The sequence below is a fragment of the Caretta caretta genome, chromosome 2 (assembly GCF_965140235.1).
Source record: "Caretta caretta isolate rCarCar2 chromosome 2, rCarCar1.hap1, whole genome shotgun sequence".
NCBI lineage: Eukaryota > Metazoa > Chordata > Testudines > Cheloniidae > Caretta > Caretta caretta.
This window is the reverse complement of record NC_134207.1, coordinates 266,044,699-266,059,711: the sequence shown is the minus strand read 5'-3', so window position 1 is coordinate 266,059,711 and position 15,013 is coordinate 266,044,699. Positions and strand designations below refer to the sequence as shown.

Sequence of the window (15,013 nt, the reverse complement as noted above, 5' to 3'; positions counted from 1 at the left end):
TTAAAGAAATTCTCCTAATGTGATAATTATAAAATCTGCACTTTGTAAAGTGTAAATCTGTACTAAATCCATGCCGTTTATTAGTAGTTCAGAGAGAAGTTGTGGGCTAGGTGTAGAAATCATCGGATGGGCTTCAGTGGTCTTAAATTCTGATTCTATAAAACAATTTCTCTTCACAGCTTTTAGGAGACTCTTCTTTTATGGGGCCAAATGTCCCTGTTTCCTGCAGTCCTTACTCTCCAGGTCACTTCTGCGTGTTTGGTACCTCTGTAATTTTGATTGTGCTTCATTTCCCTTTCCCCACCCACCCCCAAAAGACCCACCCTTGACTAAGACAGGAATCAGGGTACAGGTAAGTGTTGGGGGTGGGAGTAGTTGGTCTGAAAAACCTCTGGCCATTATGAAAAGCATCCTAGACTGTGCTTACAGTTAGCAGAAGGCATCACTCCTTGCAGACTGACCGATGCTTCATCAGTGTGACACTGTTTTGCAGGCAGCCAGCATATGCTCTGGAGAGCACTATTGAAGAATCACTGATAACAGTTCAAAAATATCATGAACTATCTCACTGCAAGTGTCTTATCATTAATATGACAGTTCCTTGTTAGTTATAGTAACTTGTCAGTGCTGTAAACTCAGGGTGCACAAATCCATTGTGAAAAATGACAGTATTGTAAGAGCTATAGAGTGCCAAAAAGTTGAAGGACTATATTGTGTTGTGTCAACATGTGTAAATACTGATTGGGACCTGTTTCTTGTTTAAAAGGGTTTTATGGAAGCAATTATGTTCAAACTGTATATGAAAGAGGCCGTAGTGTCAAAACATGTCCCTAGTGATTAATACAAAGGCACGCTCTGCCAGTGCACTTTGTCTCCTGGGCTCATTATCTGGAGACAAAATTCAAGTTTTACCCCACACACTGCATGCTTCCCTGCGTTAAAAACTCCTAGAGTTCTTGGCCAGATGCTTTTCAAATCTAATAAAAGACATAAGAGAGAAGTCACTAAAAATAGGGGGTTAAAAAGAAAGTATTGTCTCAGCCATAACTATAGTGTAATGCTAATATAGGGCATCCTGCATTTCATTTGAGTGAATGGACCAAAAAATACACCAACTACAACAGCAGCAAAGGTGAAAGCAGAAACCTTCTGAAATGTAAAGACTACTTCCTTTTATTCATCTTGCTTAACAGGAGATCGTGGGAGGGATGCAGCTGGTCATAGGGACCAAACTGCTACCCCAAAGAATCCAAACCAGAGCAGAGAGAGAGACCCTGAGAGGCAGAGCCAGAGTAAAGAGAAGAAGAAACGGAGAGAGTCGTTGTCCCCACCATCTTCGGCCTATGAGCGAGGAACCAAGAGGCAGGATGACAGGCAAGTTGTCTTACTGTACCATTTCCATCAGGGATGCTGATGCTGAGGGTTCTGATGATCCTGTGTCAGTCCAGCAGGGGAAAGTTGGTTGTATTTAGCCTTTTCAAAATAAAATTGCCAAAGATGATATTTGTGACCTTCTGAAAATAAATAGGAAAGAGGAAATTTTCTATTAAATGAATATGCTGTGTGGTTATTGGTAATGGACATGGAAGCAAGTCTTTCATCTTAGATGACTGCTTCAAATGTAGTCCACTTCGGCTACTGTTGCTTGGAGTTGTGTGGCTACAACTGAGAAGAGCTGATCAGACCATTGCAAATACCGTTAGCGCCTCCCATCGACGACTCAGTGCTGCTTGGGAATGAATTATGCTGGTGGTGTTTCGGTGATGGAAGCTGTATCCAGTCCTCGTTCAAAAATTACCGTGAAAGTGGGATGGCTTAAAGGGGAAGTCAGAGCGTCCCAAACTGGACTCTGAAGACTTCCCATTAGCCTTCCCAGGAGATACTGTATTTAATTTTAAATTGCTTTGCACTAGGGCCCATCTGCACACTGCAGATAATAAAAGTACAAAGCCAAAAATGAAATAACTTCCCTGGATAAATAGAAAATCCTCAAAAGCACCTTTTTATATATAAAAATGGAAATTATCCAGTGGCTATCCAGCAAAAAATCATCCAAGGAAATACTCTCATCACCAGGCAGCTGTGTTTCTCCCATGACCCTTCCTTCCCCTTTCTCCCCAGACAGTTTCATCAGGCTGCGTTTGCTCGGGTAAAGTGACTCTTAGAAACATATAAACACAATTAAGGCTGCTCCACATGATGGTGGTTCTTGCTGAGCAATCTATTGGCTATCTCCCCTGCACAGCTTCTTCACAGCTTAGCTTTCACAGCTCCTGAGAGGTTAGTGAAGTGCTGCTGTTCCCGTCTTGCATACTACTTGTATCGCACTTCTCATCTTCAAAGTTCTTTCCAGATGATTATCTAATTAGCCCTTCAGAAATATCCTATGAGGTAGGTAAGCAGTATCTGCATATTACATATAGCCAAACTTTAAAAATAAGAGGTCAGAGATGCCCTCACCTTGAAATCTAATTAATTTTTTCAGTTTAAAGTAGCTTCAGTTACTACACCTACCCCTGAGACCCTTTGCAAATTTTTGTGTTTTGTTTAATTAAACTATCTATTTTAAAAATACTTTGTGTGAAACATCTAGACAAAGGGGGGAACTGGCTAGCTACATATGGGAAACAGTGAAATTGACGATGCATGAAAACAATTCAGAGGTGATTTCATTTGGTTTGTATTACATTGCAGCAAGAGGCCCTAACCAAGATCCTGGGTCCATTGTCTTAGGTGCAGTACATATACAGAGTAAGAGACAGTCCCTGCCCAAAGGAGTTCACAATCTAAATAGACAAGATGGACAAAGGATGGGAGGAAAGAGGTAGTATCCCCATTTTTCAGATTGAAAACTAAGGGAAAGAGAGGTTGTGACTTGGCCAAGATTGCACAGCAAGTCCGATAGAACTAGGTATTGAACTCAGATCTGCTGCATGAGCATCAACCCTCAGTCCAAGAGGGACTTGTCACAGACCATGCAGGAAGTTAGGATTAGAACTTGAGAACCTTCTGGCTCATAGTCCTGTGGTCCAACCACTCCTGTCTGCCTGCAAGCCATTAAACTGCTTGCAACTTTAAAGTCAGAATACATGCACACTTTCATTATTCTGATGTCATTAATACAGCTCGATATCTGCCACTCCATTTACTTCCAATGAGAGGAGAAGTTGGCATACAGAAAGTTGGTTGGGAACAGAGTGGCAATCTACTGAAATTTAATAGTTATGGTCCACATTTAATGTAATAAATTCCTTCTGGAGGATTAGCAAACACCGCCATGTTTGGAGGGAGAAAAGTCCTGTTCAATATAACAAATGGACAAAAGTATATCCCAAGAATTGAGTGTGAGCCATATCTGTACATTAATCGTGTCAAATCACACTACAGAATATCCTTTCGTTTTCATATGGACCCTTAAACTGCCCGGTCTAGCACCTGGTGTCATCTGTATGGTCATTTTTCAAGTGTTGTATGTGAGTGTGGCATTGCGTAGAGAGTCTAAAGGAAATAAAATGGCCCCTGCTCAGAGAGCCGAGATACTGTGTGTTCAGTGTGAGCCAATGTTGACGACTGGAGAGACACGTGACAACTGGTAGAGTGGGTTGGGCAGCTGAAGCAGAGTGGGTTGAGCTGTTCACAGAAAACAAGGAGTCAGTAATTATGAATAAGCAATACTTGGAGATGTTGAAAGGCAGCAGAGGTCAGTGGAGTTAATAAACGTTACATTTAAGTATGTGAGATTCTTGGGGTCAAGACAGAACTCTTGTTCTTACTAGCTAAAATGCAGCACACATCCTTGTTAAAGCCAGTACCAAGCCAGTCAAGGTCTACTATATGGACTTCAGAAAAGCTGAGGGAGAATAATTGATTACAAAAAAGTCACATTTTTCAAATAAAGCAGCATTCCATTGTCCTCATGTTATTCTCTATTAAGCACGTTTGAAAGGCGAGCATAAAAATTGGAGTATAAATCCACAAAAAACATCCACTTGCAGAACAAAAACCAAACAAATGACTGAAGGCAGAAGTAGAGATGGATGAATTACTAACATATATAAAGAGAGTTAAAAAGGCAAAAAGCACAGGAAACATGAGACAAGGTAAACTTCATGGCAGGAAAGTTCTTGTTACAGCAAGAGAAAGATTAGAAAAACAGAAAATACTGAATAGCAAATGATTGAGCATGAGTGGTCTCTGGTGCTAGAGGTCAGGAAGCCCTTTCTTTGCATGTTCTTCCCAGCTGTACCCTCTCTGTGTAAACAGTGACTTTGTATAAGAGGAAAATCTGCAAAATGTAGCATGGCAAAAATGAAGCTTAGAGAATGAGGGGATCGCTGCCCATAGAGGCATCCTAATAGTCATTAATCTGACTCTCTTTCGTAATATGGACCAATCAGTCTTTAACTACGGCACTTTGGATAGTACTTTGTTCCAAAAAACTGTATGAAATCCGTATAGTGGTGGCAGGGTGGATTTGATTTAAATCACTAGTCAGGAAAACTTGATTTAATCATGGATTTCTACATAAAAGAGCATTCTTGTTGATTGTTATAACCTTAATACATATTCTTCACAACTCAAAGATGTAGGTTTCATTTTTAGAAGGTACACACTAGGCATTTTTGAAGTGATTTATTTTGAAAACTTTTCAGATTAGTTTTACAGCTATATCAAAAAATGAATGATTGTTTGGTTTTTCATTTACCAAAGGTAATTGAAGCAGATAGTTCACCTCCCAATGACTTCATAAATATCTCCAGTTCAACAGGTTAATCATTAATATTTTGAGGATTTTCTTGCCATGCTGTATTAGGAGGAGAATATCACCAGACAGACATTTAAATTGTTTTATTTAACTAAAACAACAACATTATGTATTCTGGATTTTTTTCTTCAACAGCAAACCTATAATATTTTAACAAAACAAGCATATGAATTTTTTAATTTAGTTAAACATTCAAGTTTTTTAAAATCAGGTTTGTTTTTGTTAAAATTGTTTAACTAAAATAGTTGAATTTTTAAAAAAAAAAAAATGAAAAATTAAATCGACTGTCAGCCAGGTCAACATAAGAAACTTAAAAAACTGGCTTCTGCAGCTAACTCAGTCGTCTTAACCTTCATTTTCCTGTTTGTTCATAATCTGGAACAGAAAAACAAGTTTTCCTGCTTTTTTAGGTCCCAAACGATTTCTCAGTTTGGAATGAATTAGTCCAAAGGAAGAAAATATTCTTTCTACACCGGCAGAAGAAGCTAATGCTGTTAAAAGTGAGATTATCGCTTCAACAGTCTTCAGAATCTTGTATGTCGAGGATGTAGTCTCCTAAGCAAAATAAGTCAAAGTAGTTATTTAATTATTACCATACTGCTCATTTAGTATTACTCATTGCATTCACTGACACTCAGTACCACTTTAAAGGTGAAACTGTAAAAGGAAGATCTGCCTATTTCAGCTATTTATTTTTTATCACAACTGCATCTAAAATGATAGTACCATAGAGTAACAACTATATTTTTTGTGCTCAAACATGAGAATTCAAGAGTAGTCCAGAAGGAAGACAGGCAGTCCTTAAGAAAGAAGTATGAAATAAAAAAGTTTATCAACCTGAAGATCCTGGATGTTCAGACATGTTCCTTTCATCATCTTCAACGCAGCTTCCTCCTGAGAAAAAACACTTCCCATGATGTTGTTTCATTTGGGCAACCAGGCTTTGCATTTCTTTTTTGCACTGTTTGCATTTTGCATGCATGCCTGACTTACCCACAGGTAGAGGAACTTCATTAAAATATTTCCAAACTGGGTCTCTCTTATGGCCTGCTGCCATTATAGGTTTTCCCTTCTAGTGAGAGAATGGTATGGTAGATCTCAAATCAGTGATGGCTACACTCAGAAAGACCTCAAGACTTCTAGAATATGCTGCTCAAACAGTTTCACTTTTGTTTCTACTGCCTGTCCCTCCCTTCTCACATTTATCTCCAGACTTCTTCTCCTTGTCCAGATCTATTCCGCCCCCAACAATCTTCTATTCACTGAACTTCTTGAAACTTTGCACTTTGAGAGAGGAAGAGATTGACTCTATATACACAAATTTGCAGAGGGACAATAGGTTTGAGGTCTGTTATTTCTCACTTCTATATATTATTTATTAAAAACATTTTTTTTTTCTGTTAACAAGCATGTTAGCTCTGGAGACAAATCCACAGTTTGAGAACTGCAAAACTAAGCATCTCTGATGGTATCTTCTAGACTGAGCATTGAGTCCCATTGGGTAGATAGAAAGATTAACCTAAATAATCTATACAGAAGCCCCTGGATCCGCATAAAATTGGGTCCCTAATCCATGAACTATTGGAACTCATTTACAAAACTTTTCTTAAACGTTGCATGAATATATTGTCTCATACTATAGAATTAGAATTTATAATCCCTATTCCATGATGAGAGATCTTTGAGCTATAATGTTTCTTAATTAAAACTATCTTTAGATAAGTTTTTTCCTCAAAAAGCATTTTATCAAAAAAATCTGATTTAAATAAAAAAAAAATCATTGATTTTTATCTATCCTGAATGGAGGTGAGCAGAACAGATGACATCAGAGGGGTAAAGAACTCCAGAGTTGGTCTCAGATCACTGAAAGATTTGGGGGTATGCTGGCATGCCCTTGGCACACTTCCTTGCCCTTGCTGCTGCTCTGGAGTGGAGATTCTCTTAGAGGAGATGGGCCTTTGGGTGAATGGAGAAACTATTATGACACCTGCTTAACTTCACTACTGCATCACATGGGGGTTTTTTTGTATTTATTCTTTTGTGTGAGTTGGCTCTTAATGTAAGTTCTTCGGACGAGTGCAGAAAAATATTGACATTTTTGTTAAATTATTTAAATTGGGTTCTCACTGCCAACAAGATTCATATAAACATAAATACTCACTGGTATTATTTGAATTGGACTGAAGAAACAAAAGGGCATCTTAACTGAAGTATTTGTAGCAATGTGTCCTTGTTATGCAAACTGGATGCATGAATAAAAAGTTGATGTATGTATGAGTATATTGGATGCTTTGTAGAACCCACGATAGTTAAGACTGCAAAGCATTTTCACTTGTAACCCCCTGTTTTCATACACTCATAACTTTAAAAAATATCCACCTTTTGATCTTTAATCTTACATGCTTTGTGTCTGACCTAAGCTATCTTTTTTACCCCTAGAAAATCTCTTCAGCTGTTTTGTGTTTCAGGAAGAAAAATATGACTCCTATTTAAATAAATAAATAGAAAAAAAATCTAACCACGTTTTTTTTAGGCAGATCTGTGGTTCAGTAAATAGCACAACTCTAAGTGGAAGTCAGTTGTTTATAATTCCATTGTTCTTAAATAACATCTGCAAATTAAGGTGGAGACTAGTATTCAGAAATAATTAACGTTCCAAAAGGTCTCAGTGGTTGAATGTCAGTATTGAGTTATGCATGCAAAGAAGTCTTAATCTTCTTGTGGCAGAAAAGTTTGAATGTTTTTCACCCTTGCTCCAGATCAGTGAATACATTTCATTCCCTTTATCAAAAAATTGAGAGTCACGAAGCATGGAAAATATCAGCCAAAACAGGTACATTTTGAGAAATTTATGAGCCTATGAAAAGGGAGCTATAATGGAAATATCAGTGTAATATTATCTGCTGTCTTGTTGATCACTAGGAAAAGTTATAATGCAATAGATATTGTTTAGATTATCCAGCACAATTTCTCTTGGGTTGCATTGCCTGAACTTGAGGGCATAAAGACACATAAAGTGTATGTTACACAGAGACAGCATAATTACCTGTGTTGCTCTGCTAAAATCCTTAAATGCTCTGACAGACCCAGAGCCATGATGCAGCTGTGAAGGGGGAAATCTCCAGGGGAATGAACATTACAAGAGTGGGAAAACAGTGACATGAGGTTCCTCAATATTTTTGGATGCTACTCAATGTCAGCCTCTTAATTCACAATTAAGACTTGCCAGTGTAAACATACAATAGTTCGGGAATTCTAAGGTTTAGGTTCCCACTGGAAGTATTATTTGCCCAAACTCCTTTTGCTTATGCATTATATTGCAACATGGCAGAGGCTACCCAGCTGTGGTCTGAACCACAGTTGGCTCACAAAAAGCTGGCTAATCACACAGTTCTGGCTTCTTCATATTCCAGTTGCTAAAAGCGCATTTAAAAACTCTAAAAAATATTCTTTTCTTAATATTACTTTTCCAAAAGGCCATTACTGTAGTGACCACAGAGATGTTATGTTAATGGGAAGAGAGGGGACCAAGTAACTTAAGACATGGACCACGCTATGAAAAAGATTGGGAATGCCTCTATTACTGGATAGCATGTTACATTTACCCCATGAATAACAAGTTACGTTAACTTTTACTTATGCAAATGCAGCTTGAGGGAGCCCAGAAATGGAACGTGTAAGCTATAGCTGTCTGCTGGTCTGAATAAACTTGCACGGGATTTTTTTTTTTTAATCTGGTGTGGTACTGGATGCTTCGTTTGGGGTTCTTTCAGTAGTGTGGTTTTTTCGTCCACCAAAAGGTTAAGTTTCAGGATTAGCTCTGCCTGTGATAAGAACAAGATCTTTTGCATTATTTTGAACGGGCTTTTTAGAAAAGTAATGCTATACATGTGTGTGTATATAAGTGAATGTCTTTCACTCACATGCAGAGCATATGAGTCTGTGTATGAAGTAGAGAAAATGTCCAAACCTAGTGAGGTTTTTTTCTTTTGCACTCTATTTCAGGCTATCTTTTCTTTAAAGTGAATTTTAAAATTCTTTTAAAGTTAAGAAATGTGTTCCAAGGTTCGATTTGGAGCAATAAATATTCTGTTATGACTCCTACCTTCTCTCTCCTTTTAGTTTTTAATGCATTTATTGACGGGCCTTTGTCTATAAATAGCATCCGAGGGTACCCCTATAATCTGTTTAACTCTGGGGCAGGAGTTATGAAGTGGTTCTCTTTTTCAGGTATGACACACCCGCTTCTTCTAAGAAGAAAGTGCGGCTCAAGGATCGCAACAAGCTGTCCACGGAAGAACGCAGGAAGCTGTTCGAACAGGAAGTAGCTCAGCGGGAGGCTCAGAAACAACAGCAGCAACTACAGAACCTAGGGATGACTTCCCCACTTCCATATGATTCCATGGGCTACAGCGCTCCCCACCACAGCTTCATTGGCTATCCCCCTGGCTATCCCATGCAGGCTTATGTGGATCCCAGCAATCCCAATGCTGGGAAGGTGCTACTGCCCACGCCGAGCCTGGATCCCATGTGCTCTCCTGCAGCCTATGAGCATCCCCAGACTTTGGTTGGGCACACAGTCGAACCACCCCTGACTGCTCCTCAGCCAGTACCAGTAGTACAACATGTAGCAACAACGATGGAGGTTTCTGCTCCTCAGTATGTAGCACAAAGTGACGCCGTGGTCCATCAGGAACCTAATGTAGCTGTCTTGCCAGTGCCTGCCCCGGGTCCAGTGCAGGGGCAGAGTTATGGAGTATGGGATTCCAGTCAGCAGCCTGTAGCTGTGCAACAGCAGTACTCTCCGGCCCAGTCTCAGCCAGCCCTATATTACCCAGGGCAGACGTGTCAGACTGTTTATGGTGTGACATCACCTTATGCTCAGACTACTCCGCCAATTGTACAGGTAACTCTCTATGAGAAAATGCATAATGAACCCTTCGAACACAGCTTGTCAATAAGCACCAGACAATGAAAGGAGTTAGACTGCTAGCTGGAAGACAAATTTTTCTATAGTTAACACTTCTAACTCTAGTATCTGGTGAGTCTGGCGCACTGGTGCAGTTTAATCATGTGGGCCTGCTTTGTGGAGTCTAGGTAAATCAGACTCTTCCAATTTATTAAGATTTTTTTCTTTAATGTGCACAGTGAAGCATCTCTTAGTCACTGGGACTGAGTGCTTAGCAGTTGGAGAGAGATTTTTCCTGCTCTATATGTGTTTTATCCATTACTTTTTCTGTTGTTAATGTTGTCTGTTTTTGTGAACAGATACTTCTGGGCAAGGGATTATACTCTTACGTAGTATGTTATGGAGGCAGTAAAACATGCAGGTGTGCAGTCACTTAACATTCCTAGCCCTTGGGTGGATCTTTAGAAACGTGGCCAAGGGCTCTAAGGGTCTCTGTAAAGTATATGGAATGCAGAACCTGTGCACCCTAGAGTGTTACTGCAATTCTGAAATGGAAGACTGTGTTGGAATACAGTACAATGAAATCTACCCCTTCAGGGATTCTGCTGCCCTGAATAGAGGGTTAAGAGGTAGTTTATGATAATGCTAGAACTCCATGATACTGATTCCATGCAATTTTCTGCAATCCATCAGTGGTGTGAGGGCTTTCGTTTGAAACCAGCTCTTGAAATGACGACAAAAAATGTAGTGTTCCATACTCATTCTCTTTCGATTCCCTAACCAGTTTGGTTAAACTCAGTCTGGCCCTCTGAAAAATCAAGCTTGGACTCCTTCTGCCTATTAATAAAGATTCTGCTATTTGATCTTAAGTAACAGCTGTGTTGCTGATTCAGAGTTCCATCAAATGCAGCACATGGGTAACTGCATGGCTCAGAGGGTTGCTAATAGGACAAATGTTCTTTCATTTGTAGGTCACTGGTTTGAATTCAGCACAGATCAATAATTATCACCATCTGATCTTGGTACTTACCACCTGTCTGGTGGGCTGTATGAAATGAGTTGACTAGTCAGTTCAATTCCTCGTGGACAGGTGTCCATCACAAAAAACATGCCCACCACTAATTTGCTCCATATTGGCATTCTCAGCAGATCAACCAAGTCTTATTGGGCCATGGAGACTGAAGCCTTCCCCTGTGACACTCACACATCACTAGAGATAGTCCCATTAGGTCAGGATTGAGCATTGTGAGATGGCTTTCCCTGCTGTAGACTTTCTGCAGACAATTTTGCTAGTATCAGTCTGGCTCCTTCTAGAAGCACTAAATCCACACTCGGGTCTATTTTTTGCATTTTCCAAATACAATAAAGAGATTAAGTTGGATCTGTTATGATGGAAGGGAGACCTCATGAAGAGCATAAAAATGCATCCCTCTCCTATATGTATCAGCAAATACGCATCTTAATATTCAAATAGGAGCATGCACAGTAAGAGAAGAACAAAACACTCTCACTTCCTTGATTGTCAATTCAAGGGAGAAAGCGTAAACAAACAGGAGTTCAGTTATCAGCTTTATGTTGTTGCTTGCTGAGTTCCACATAATCTTCCATTTCCACAGGTAATTGTCGGGGTTACTCCATGGGCTGATAGTAGCATAATTTTTATTGTGCCTGTCACAGTCATAACTAGGTTGTGGTACAGACTTGAAATACACAGATGTGTAGTACCATTGTGATTAGATATAGGGGATTGGGAGCCAGGCGTCCTAAATTCTCCACTCCACTCCATTGCTTTATAACTAGCCTTGAACAGGTCACGTCACATTTCTGTGCTTCAGTTTACCAAGCTGTAAAATACATGCAATATTTCAAATCAGTGATGAGAATTCATTAGTTTTTAGCTACTTTATCCTCCTCAGACATAAATGGAAAGTAGTCTTAATTGCTATTAATATTGAAAAATATGATGATAATGAAGGCACATAAGTGCATCTAAGGGTGACATAAGTGTATTCATTCACTCTTCATGAATCATTTTTGTGTAACGCCAACTTAAAAAAATAGCCAGTTCACATCCCATGTTTAAAGACTATTTGCTGCTGATGTGCAACCAAAACTGAAAGTTTAATACAGGAATTTCAGTGACGGAGAGGTCAGTCAGTCACTAGTCGAGGTGGGAGAGATAATCATATATATGCATAGATTATGGGGATAGAAAGGACCATTGTGAACATTTGGTCAGACCACCTGCATAACACATGCCATAGGACTCCCCTGAATTAATTCGTATTTGAACTAGAGCATAACTTTTAGAAAAACATCCAATCTTGATTTAAAAACTCCCAGTGATGGAGAATGCACCTTGGCATATTGCTCTGTTGGTTAATTACGCTCACTGTTAACAATGTACATCTTTTTTTGAGTCTAAATTTGTCTAGCTTCAACTCCCAGCTATTGGGTCTTGTTATAGCTTTGTCTGCTAGACAGAAGAGTCCTCTTACCTATTTTTTATTTCTTGCGTGTACGTACATACACTGTGATCAGTCACCCCTGTACCTTCTCTTTGATAAACTAAATAGACTGAGCTTCTTGAATCTATTATTATGGGTGGGGCTTCCAATCTTAGGTTTTAACTAATAAACACCCCCAACTCTCGCTCTCGCTCTCTCGCTCTCAAAAATGAAATCGGTGTTTACTGGATAAACATAAGAAAGATGGGAAATGGTTACCTGTATCTATGGGTTTGTCTATACAGTGCAGTAATGCAGACTATATGGATGTGATTTTTAAAGTGCACAGATTTGTTGAGCATTAATTGGTCCATTTAGACCTTGCTGGTTCTTTCTTTGAACATTGTGTGCTTTAACATTGTGCATTTTGAAACAGTACTTCGTTAAAGCCCACTAAGGAATGTTACAAAGAGATTACTAATTACAGTATATGCTACTGTAATTATATATATTACGCATTAAAGTACATATAAAGAGAGAGCCCTGAAAAAATCTGATTTTTGGACATCTGCATAAAACTCAGAAATTGCTTTAAAAAATACCCAAAAGTGAAATCAATAAACCCCAAAACCCAGAAGCCATTACTGTAAGGTATGTTTTCCAATCCTTTAATCATTCGCATGGCTCTTCTCTGAATCCTCTCTAATTTATCAGCATCCTTCCTGAATTCTAAATACTAGGCCTGGATACAGTATTCCAGTAGCGGTTGCACTAGTGCCAAATACAGAGGCAATATAGCACCTCTGTTCCAACGCGTAGGAGTAGAGATGTCGTACTGAGCACAGGGGACTGGACTAGAAGACCTTTGTGGTCCCTTCTGTGATTCTCCAGTTTATATATCTGTGGGTCAGTTGCATATTGTACAGTACTCAAGTCTAGGGAAGCTTTGTTTTATTCAAAACTGGTCCACTATTTCTTTTCAAAACAATTGTTCATCTACTTAGTTGACAAGCGCAGATTTCACCCAGAGCAGTAATGGACAATATTTACCTAAAAGTGATTATTGCAGGAGAATGAAGGATTTCAGAATATTTGATGATGATTTCAGGGTTTTGGTTTTTTTAATATTGTGTCCCAGGACATTTTGATCACACTTCGCTTGGTACCAGTATGTCTGAGTCTTTTTACTGAGGGACTCTTGCTCTGTTGCATAGGGCCTTCTCAGTCTACAGGTGCAGATTATACCTAGACCCTTTTAAATGATGGAGCTTTATAAAATCATGAATGGTGAGGAGGAAGTGAATAAGGAAGTGCTATTTACCCCTTCATATAACACAAGAACCTAGATCACCCAATGAAAATAATAGGCAGCAGGTTTAAAGAAACATAAGTATTACTGCACACAACACACAGTCAACCTGTGGAACTCATTGCCAGGGGATGTTGTGAAGGCCAAAACTGTAACTGGATTCAAAAAAGAATGAGAGAACTTCATAGAGGATATGTCCATCAATGGCTATTAGCCAAGATGCTCAGGGATGCACCCCAGTGTTCTAGATGTCCCTGCACCTCTGACTGCCAGAAGCTGGGACTGGATAATTAGAGAAGAATCACTTGATAATTGCCTTGTTCTGTTCATTGCCTCTGAAGCATCTGGCACTGGCCACTGTTAAAAGACAGGATACTGAGCTAGATAGACCATGGTTCTAACCCAGTATGGTCATTCTTATGTTCAGTTGTCCTGCTGAAAAGGTTCAATGACTGAAAGCTTCTGTCCAGTGGAAGAACAAGGTCATTCCTTTTAAGTATCAGTATTCTGCTGGAAAGCTGGTATTTCATAGGTTGTATATGTGGTATCTGAAGTAGTACTGGCAGTGAGTTTTGCTCAACATAACAGGTATTTTATATGGGAGAGATCCAAGACATCCCTTCTTTGGATAATACTTAATCTGCAGGGACATGATGCATGCAGCATGCCCTTCATGGCAGACATTGATGTTTGTTTTCAACAAGATGGCTGTCACCAGTCAGAGGCTCAGAAATGCCATTGTAATTTAAAATGCATTGCAGGTTTTATTCATGGTGAACCTGTTTCTTGACTTAAGCATGTTCATAATTGCATCCATTTTGCTCAGCTTTGCAGTTTTCTTCTAGTACTGAGGGAATACCAGTTTTGAATCCCAAGAAATAGAATATTTTACATATTTTTTTAAACTTAAATTTCCTGTGAAGAACAAAGATCTATCAAATTTATGTAAAACATTTTATGAAGTTAAAAATGCATTGATACATATCCTGTTCCAGAACAGTTGTACAACAGAAACAGTATATTCCACTTTCCACTGCATCTTGAAATAAAACCAGTTTTACCCTGTTTCTTTGTTCCATCATTGATCACAGAAGTAACAAAAGATTTTTCAATAAGGGAACTGATTTCCCAGTTTCTCTTGCTTTGTTTCAGAGTTATGCACAGCCAGGTCTTCAGTATATCCAAGGGCAGCAGATTTACACAGCTCATCCACAGGGAGTGGTGGTGCAGCCGACAACAGCAGTAACAACGATCGTAGCAGCCGGGCAGCCTCAGCCCATACAGCAGGTGAGGCCTGGAGCGTTACAGTCCAGCCTTGTAACATGCCAGCAACTTATGGAAGGCAATTTTTTCATGACCCATGAGAGACGACGGTGTGATGCCTATCCCATTTGGTGTACCCTTTCCCCTGTTTCCCATTTATGTTGGGGAGGACAATATCCTATCCATTTCCCTTAAATTGTAACTAGAAAGCCAATGGATTTACTGTCAAAAGGGTAGTTAAAACTTAGAGTTGATTCCTTTGCAAACAGCATCCCTTCCCTTGCTCTACTGCCTGGCATTGTGAGAAGGGCTGGTCGATT

At 39.3% G+C, this 15,013-nt stretch overlaps 1 protein-coding gene across 6 annotated transcripts in view; it reads left to right on the top strand.

Annotated features, from left to right (window-relative positions):
• Positions 1-15,013, top strand: part of SETD2 (SET domain containing 2, histone lysine methyltransferase) — a 149,618-nt gene that overhangs the window by 90,636 nt on the left and 43,969 nt on the right. For 4 of the 6 annotated variants that reach the window (XM_048837340.2, XM_075126078.1, XM_075126077.1 and 1 more), the window contains exons 14-16: positions 1,194-1,374; positions 8,996-9,671; positions 14,583-14,717. In XM_048837340.2, coding sequence (XP_048693297.2) covers positions 1,194-1,374; positions 8,996-9,671; positions 14,583-14,717 — 992 coding nt within the window. Of the gene's footprint in view, positions 1-1,193; positions 1,375-8,995; positions 9,672-14,582; positions 14,718-15,013 lie in introns of those variants that run through there. The other 2 variants (XR_012667320.1, XR_012667321.1) reach the window with 2 other exon arrangements.